General features: G+C 34.3%; 1 protein-coding gene across 3 annotated transcripts; it reads right to left on the bottom strand.

The window, feature by feature from the left end:
- Positions 1-1,355: 1,355 nt before the first annotated feature.
- Positions 1,356-5,247, bottom strand: LOC122046120 (UDP-glucuronic acid decarboxylase 6-like). 3 transcript variants are annotated; one of them, XM_042606659.1, is made up of 13 exons: positions 5,131-5,247; positions 4,570-4,677; positions 4,203-4,289; positions 3,754-3,841; positions 3,420-3,511; positions 2,961-3,025; positions 2,783-2,871; positions 2,616-2,693; positions 2,394-2,487; positions 2,252-2,318; positions 2,100-2,163; positions 1,852-1,892; positions 1,356-1,755 (listed from the first exon to the last, which is right to left on the bottom strand). In XM_042606659.1, the coding sequence occupies exons 2-13, from the start codon at positions 4,657-4,659 to the stop codon at positions 1,570-1,572; spliced, it is 1,041 nt and encodes a 346-aa protein (XP_042462593.1). In that variant the 5' UTR covers positions 4,660-4,677; positions 5,131-5,247; the 3' UTR covers positions 1,356-1,569. The 3 variants fall into 3 exon arrangements, with proteins under 3 accessions (XP_042462593.1, XP_042462591.1, XP_042462592.1); XM_042606657.1 differs by having other exon boundaries at positions 5,151-5,247; XM_042606658.1 differs by lacking the exon at positions 5,131-5,247 and adding an exon at positions 4,875-5,067.
- Positions 5,248-7,006: the final 1,759 nt, after the last annotated feature.

Here is a 7,006-nt window from a genome sequence, read left to right as displayed (position 1 = left end):
ACTGTAATAGAGACATAGAGACTTGCCTAGAAGACCTCTAACCCCACCAACCTCCTCATTGATGGTGCCCTCATATCAGATCGAATCAAATCTATAGACATAAATATCATATGATAACAATGAAGCTAGATGCTTAATTAACATAAATATCATTTTATGTTTATGAAAAATACACACATACACCTTATTTACATGCATAAAGATCTTGTCTAAAATCGGGGAAGATGATATGTTGGTCAGGTGATTTCGATGTCGACTGTGAGAAAACTCTAAGCTGGAGGAAGGTGTCCCCAAGCGGTCCTGCGTATCAAAAAAGAATGTAGAGGGAAGAAAATGTTAGCAATTGGGCTTGCGAGGGCTCCCCTGTGCAGGTACTCCGACGTTCAAGTTAGGCAAGTGGTAGGGAGAAGATGGAATAAACGGTAGAAATGAATAGAGAATTCTAAGTGTCTCGCCTTACGTACTTATGCCTTTACAAGGAGACATCTTATTTAGTGCTAGCTTTTCTCTGTATAGAGACATCGATACATTTCCAAAAAAGGGCTTATAATTTTGGCATTCTAATAATTTTTCTAAAATAGATCCACTATTTTTGTACTTTGCAAAGTAGAAGTTGTAAGTACCCCTGGTTGATTTGATATGATCAACTGAGTCAAGTTAGATCCTGTTGTATTTGATCCTTATATCTAAGTATCTAAGAACTTAAGAACACAAAATTATCTTATCAAACAAACTTGAACATCCCAAAACTTGACTTATTTATAGCCTTGGTTATAGGTTCATGGCTACTTAGAATGCACTCCTAGTTTAGAATATAGGTGAGAAATAATAATAATAATAATAATAATAATAATAATAATAATAATATATATATAGTAGAGAAGTCGGATAATTATATATGAGGATGAAATACTCTTTTCATACAAAATAAAAGTGAGATATCACCTTTGATAATTTCAAAAAGAAAGACACTTGCATTATCAAAAAGAAAGACACCCTCTTATTTTTGCCTAAATTGATATAAAAGTAAAGCTAGTTGCATTTTATTTGAATATGTTTAGCCTAGTATGATTAAGCTCTTAATATAGAAGGGAATCATGATGAAAGATAATAATTGTGTGACAAATAGGTTTGACTTGTTTAGTTCGATCGATAGTTGACCTGAAAGATGATGATCAATAACATTGTCAATATTATGAATATAACATATAAAATCATCAACGAAATATCCAAGGAATCACTTGGTTACATGGTCAACTTTGACAAGAGGCACACCAAGTCAAATTGCACGATTTAGATGAATCATTAAAGTAAGAACATCAAAAGTCAACCAAGTAGAAAATGAACACAAAAGAGGCAACATAATCAAATTGATTATTGTTCTATATTATGAGCATTAGAATAAAGAAGAATCGAGTTCAAACAAGTTTTACCATATCCTTAAATCTCACCGACTCTCAAGGGAAAAAAAAAATCTTTTCGAATTCTTTTAAGACACACCTTCTTCGATATGATTGAATATATATAGCATTCAAATTTCAAGGCATTGCTGGACAATAATATAGATGATCATGCTTTCTTAGGCACACCCAGCCTTTTCCTGAAATCTTCTTCCATTAAAGGTAAACCTTCTCGCAGAGTAACCTTGGGAGCCCATCCAAGAAGTTGGTTTGCTTTTGTGATGTCAGGCTTCCTCTGACGAGGATCGTCGGGGGTGTTCTCGACAAGTTGAATCGTCACTGATGGCTCAATTAACTGCAAATACGAGTAGAATTGTGTTCCTCAGTGTCTGATTATTGGGTGTTCTTCGATCACAAGAAAAAGCTCAATCAATTGCACAATTAAATTTACCTCCTTCACAATCTCAGCGAGTTCCATCATTGTAAATTCACCTACACATTTCAAAGTCAGGTCAGAGATTATGATTAAAATTGTCAGTCGATTGTAACACAATTTCATTTGTATACGATGAGGAGCGAGAGATTAACTCAAAAGTCCACACAACTTTAGAAAGAGATGTAATAGCTGTATGCTTCCATAATTAATAACTATGTTACTACAATCAGATCATAAAACTATAAGTGAACCAAGGAAATTACCAGGATTTCCTATGTTAATAGGCCCTGTGTTTTCTCCTTCCATCAGCCGGATTAGTCCATCAACCTTAAAGGTCGCATATCAGAAATGTAAACTTTAGAGAACCAGATAAGGCCATACTTCAAACTCAATAAAAGAGGGCCATCGGTTTTACCATATCAGAGACATAACAGAAACTCCGAGTCTGTGTTCCTGGGGCCTGAACTGTCAAAGGCTCACCACTGCATGAAACATCACATGACAAGACATTATAGATAGATAAGGGGCATGCAGTTCATTTGATATGGAGATATTACCGTAGTGCTTGGGCAATGAAGTTACTGACAACACGACCATCATCGATGTTCATGCGCGGTCCATAGGTGTTAAAGATTCTAGCAATCCGGATCTCTGAAAAGAGTAATAATTCAAAAGGTACTACTGATGATGAGTACTAGCCTAAATCTTTGTTTCCTATAAACTACCGGCAAAAGAGTGGCACGAGTAAGAAATTGAGCAAATTACATAATTTGACACACCTATGCCATGCTGCCTATGGTAATCAAACATCAAGGTCTCCGCCACTCGCTTCCCTTCATCATAGCAGCTCCGGACACCTAAAGTGCAAGAGGTATGCTATCACAAAATAAAGGAAGAAAACATTCAACTAGACATCAAATGAGTATTTGCAAATGAAAGTATATACCAATGGGATTAACATTGCCCCAGTATTCTTCTGTCTGAGGATGTTGCAGTGGATCCCCATACACCTCTGAGGTTGAAGTCAATAAAATCCTGAAGTGTACAATCAAAACTTGTATGAAAAGTCATATTCCCTGCTCCTGTGGTTTTCAACTAGTTGTCAGTAGAAGTCATAATCATACCTTGCACCCACTCGCTTTGCCAGTCCCAACATGTTCAATGTGCCAATGACATTTGTCTTAATCGTCTGTGGCATTATCTCAATTAGATTTTATTAAATCAGACATAGCAAAATCAAAAAATCAAAAAATCAGAAAAACAGAAGCATATGTGACAAATGGACAAGACAAAACAGATATCTATAAGATAAACAAGTTATCTCCATGAAATAAAATAGGGAGCCAGAGTTTTGTTATAATCATCTTAAGAGGATGCACAAGCGAGGCAATTAAAGGAAAATCAGTTTAGACTGTCATCCCAAATGCCAAGTATGTTAAAGTAATCTTGAGGAACAAATTATTGTCATCTAAAAATATTTCTATAAAAAAGTACAAAGTATTGGTATAACAAACTTGAAAGTATAAGCATATGTTACTGATGTTGCAATCAAGTTGTTCCTGTAGACCTTCAAAGAGGTATACCTTCACAGGATTGTGCTTATAGAAAATTGGTGAAGCAGGGCAAGCCAAGTGATATATCTGGTCGACCTCCGCCAATAAGGGCTCAGTGATATCTGTGAAGGAAGAAATAAATATATAGGTAGAAAGAAAACAAGCAAAAGTAAACCTAGGTAAAGTTTCATAACATCCGAACAACTTCTTGTCTTAAGGTAATCAAAACTTGAGTTGTCAAAGATAAGCTTAGGACATCGATCTTGTAAATTATACGATTACCTATAAATTCCTAAGAATGTGACATGATAACTCTAGAAAGCATTAAATAGACTGGAGCATAGAGATCACAGAAACAAGTTACCATGACGAATCAGCTCAAATCTTGGATGACCAATCCATTTTCTAAGATTGTCTTTGGAACCAGTGAAATAATTGTCTGCAACAATCACCTGGTAGTAACATATAGGAAAAGAAATGAGGAAAAACAAATGAAGTAAAAAAGAAACGGAGTTGTGAGAGATCTTGTATTTACAGAATGATATCAAATAAAATTGCACTTCTTTATTGGGCTGCTTCATTTACATGCAAAAGTTGGTGGTTAAGAGTGAATGAAACATAAAGTGGTACAGGAAAGGAGCATTAAGTTTTGTGTGACAGATTAGGATCACTGAATGAGAAACTACTTTCACCAACACAAAATTTCACGATTCCATTTTCATATAATAGTAGTTTTTCACATATTCGTTGATCTTCTAGTGCTATTAGAGAAGACAAGACCAAGTTAAAGTATGAAATAGGGTAGGCACATACGTCATTCTTCTCATTCTCCATCAGTTTATCCACCAAATGAGATCCAATGAAACCAGCTCCACCAGTTACCAAGATCCGCATATTGGACTGCACAGAAAAAAGTAAAGCCAACTTCAATGTTTACTTACAAGATAGAGTGAGCACTGAGCAACAACGTCTAAAAATGTGAAAGTATATAGTTGTCATGTTTCTCTAAAAAGGATTACTAGAAAAAAAAAACAAATAATAAGATTGCGTTATACTCCTTTCTTGAAGATCTAACAATCTTATGTTATCAAAAAAATCAGCAATAAAAAAGCTTCCAGATAACCATGCAACAGCAATCCAGATCGATCGGTAATCAATTTAAAAGGACAAAAAAGGAAACCTGCAAAAATTTCGAATTGCGCAGAGGGGAAGGGGTGGGAGGCGGCTTTGCCACAACATGATTATTCCCGTTAGCTGCTTCTGTCGCCATTCCTCAAAGCCTCAGATCCTGCACCACATGATTCCAGATCTCATCCAAGGAGATCTCAAACGAAAGTGAAAGAAAAAAAAAAATACGAAGATCCAACAATCAATGCTAGGCAGGATAAAAGGACGTTAGAAATTAGCCAAAAAAAAACAATTGCAGAACAAAGATGACTTCGAAATACTTGAATGCTAAATTTCACGATATAGAAAAACAACTACCTATTCCCTTAATTTAACAATCAAAATCCTTTCTTTCTTACACACAACTCTTCCACCTAAAATCCCTCTGGATCAACAACCTTATATAGATCCAAACAACTGACACTATACCAAACAAGATCTCGCAAAAACGCGTCGAATGCACGCAAAGATAGATCCCGAAGGGATTCGCCACCAAACTCGCACAGATCTACCCCATTACTATCCTAAATAATCACCATAAAGAAAAAAAAAATCAACGCAACACGATCAACACCTCGATGGTAGGAGTACTACCCTATAAGAATCCGAATTCCGCGAGTTGGAGGACGAACTAGGGATTTGGGAGAACGGAGTGTGGATTTGGCTTCAAGTGGGGAGGAATGCCACCGTGCGAACTGGGTCGGGGTGATTAAATAGCTGGGTGATCTCTGATCCTGACCGTTGATTTTGCTGGCTCTCTTATCGGATGGTCAATCCTCTGCGTATTTTCCACGTCCGGTTAATTTCCGGTCATTTTTCTCGCGAAATGGAGTCGTGATAATTACTGATTAATCATCCGTTAATGTTGGTCTTACTAAATAAAAATTAAGATAATTACACAGCCCAGAAACGGTTTATGGGATATTTATGCCAAAAAAAAGGCTTAAATTTGATCATAAAATCGAAGTATAAGTATTTATAAATTGAGAGAGATGTAGGGAAATGTGTACGTGACTATAAAAAAAACATTTTTTAATGTATTTTCATATTTATTTTATAATAAAATATTTAAAATCTGATATTTTACTGAACAGTTTGAGGATTTCTCAATTGAATTGTACTTAATTTCATAATATTAAAATCATGCACTGTATTTCCATTATACCCCTCCTCCTTTCACCTCTCTCGCGGCTCTCAAAAGTTTTTCTTCTTTGAATTTGAATCTACCCTGCTGCGGACTCACTGCCCGACCCTACGGAATCCGGGCATCTGAATTTAACCCTACGGAAGTTGAATTCAGCCCTCTTGATTGAATGTAGACGTCTAAATTTAAGTATAATGTTTTTTTATTTTTTAAGAATATATTATATTTTTTTAGATTTAAAATTTTTAAACTTTAGGAGTTGAATTATAATAAGTTTGAGTGAATATAATTTTTACTTTGAGTTTAGACTTACCTCTTAGACTATGGTATTTAAAATTAAAAATTTTTTTGATACACACGGGATATATTATATATATTTAAGGTTTAAAATTTTAGAATTTAGGGGTTGAGTTGTAATGGGTTTAAGCTAATAAGAGCATTCATATCAATTTTTTTATTACTATATCTAAAATTTAAGATAAATAAATTACTTTATTAAATTTAAACAATTATTTTTCACTGCAAAATCTTAAAATTTTCATCATCCTTAATTTTTTATTATTTTCTTCCCTTTCTTTTATTTTTTATTATTATATTTATGAAATGAGTAGAAAGAGAGATTGAAAGGAATGAGTGGAAGGAGAGAGATTAAAAATATTATTTTATTTTTTGAATAGAGGTTTTAGTCCTTAAATTTAGAAAATTATTATTCATCAAATCTAAATTTATGGAATGAATAGGGTAAATGTAAAAAAAAAAATAATAATAATAACTACCCTATCTAAAATTTAGGATAAAATCTTTAGATTATGTTTCTAAGATTAAATAGGAAAACATGAATATTTTAAGATTTTCTTTCTAAGATTCATGTTTTCCTTTTAGATTATAATATTTAAAATTAAAAATTTTAAACGTGTCTCTATATATATAGTAAAATACTCTATTGCGGACCCTACGGACCTGTACATCTAGATTGAATTCAAGCGCCCAAGTTTAAATCTAAATGGCTGGATTATAGTAAAATATTTTTAAAAAAAATATTATATATATTTGGGATTTAAAATTTTACGATTTAAAAATTGAGCTATCTTAAATTGAAATTGATGCGGTGATAAGAAGGGGTCCACCCTATAGGAGTTAGTTGTCATGATAGAGATCAAAATTAAGGCAGTCAACGTTCAGGTATCATATGGCCAAACGGATGATAATCGTATTGACCGGTCCTGCCCGAGCAACTACCCCGCTCAGCCCGACAACAAGACTTGGCACGGGCGTAGCGAAGTTCAGGCCGAGCAGCTACCCCGCT

The sequence above is a fragment of the Zingiber officinale genome, chromosome 2B (genome assembly GCF_018446385.1).
Source record: "Zingiber officinale cultivar Zhangliang chromosome 2B, Zo_v1.1, whole genome shotgun sequence".
Taxonomy (NCBI): Eukaryota; Viridiplantae; Streptophyta; class Magnoliopsida; order Zingiberales; family Zingiberaceae; genus Zingiber; species Zingiber officinale.
The sequence above is the reverse complement of the archived record's forward strand: the minus strand, read 5'-3'. Positions and strand labels throughout refer to the sequence as shown.

What these genes read in the sequence shown, in the direction of transcription:
- LOC122046120 (XM_042606659.1), bottom strand. Translation starts at nt 4,659, where the DNA reads ATGGCGACAGAAGCAGCTAACGGGAATAATCATGTTGTGGCAAAGCCG. An exon ending in GCAAAGCGAGTGGGTGCAAG is followed by an intron (nt 2,872 to 2,960) that starts GTATGATTATGA and finishes TGTACACTTCAG; the next exon opens with GATTTTATTGACTTCAACCT. An exon ending in TATTAACATAGGAAATCCTG is followed by an intron (nt 1,893 to 2,099) that starts GTAATTTCCTTG and finishes TGAAATGTGTAG; the next exon opens with GTGAATTTACAATGATGGAA.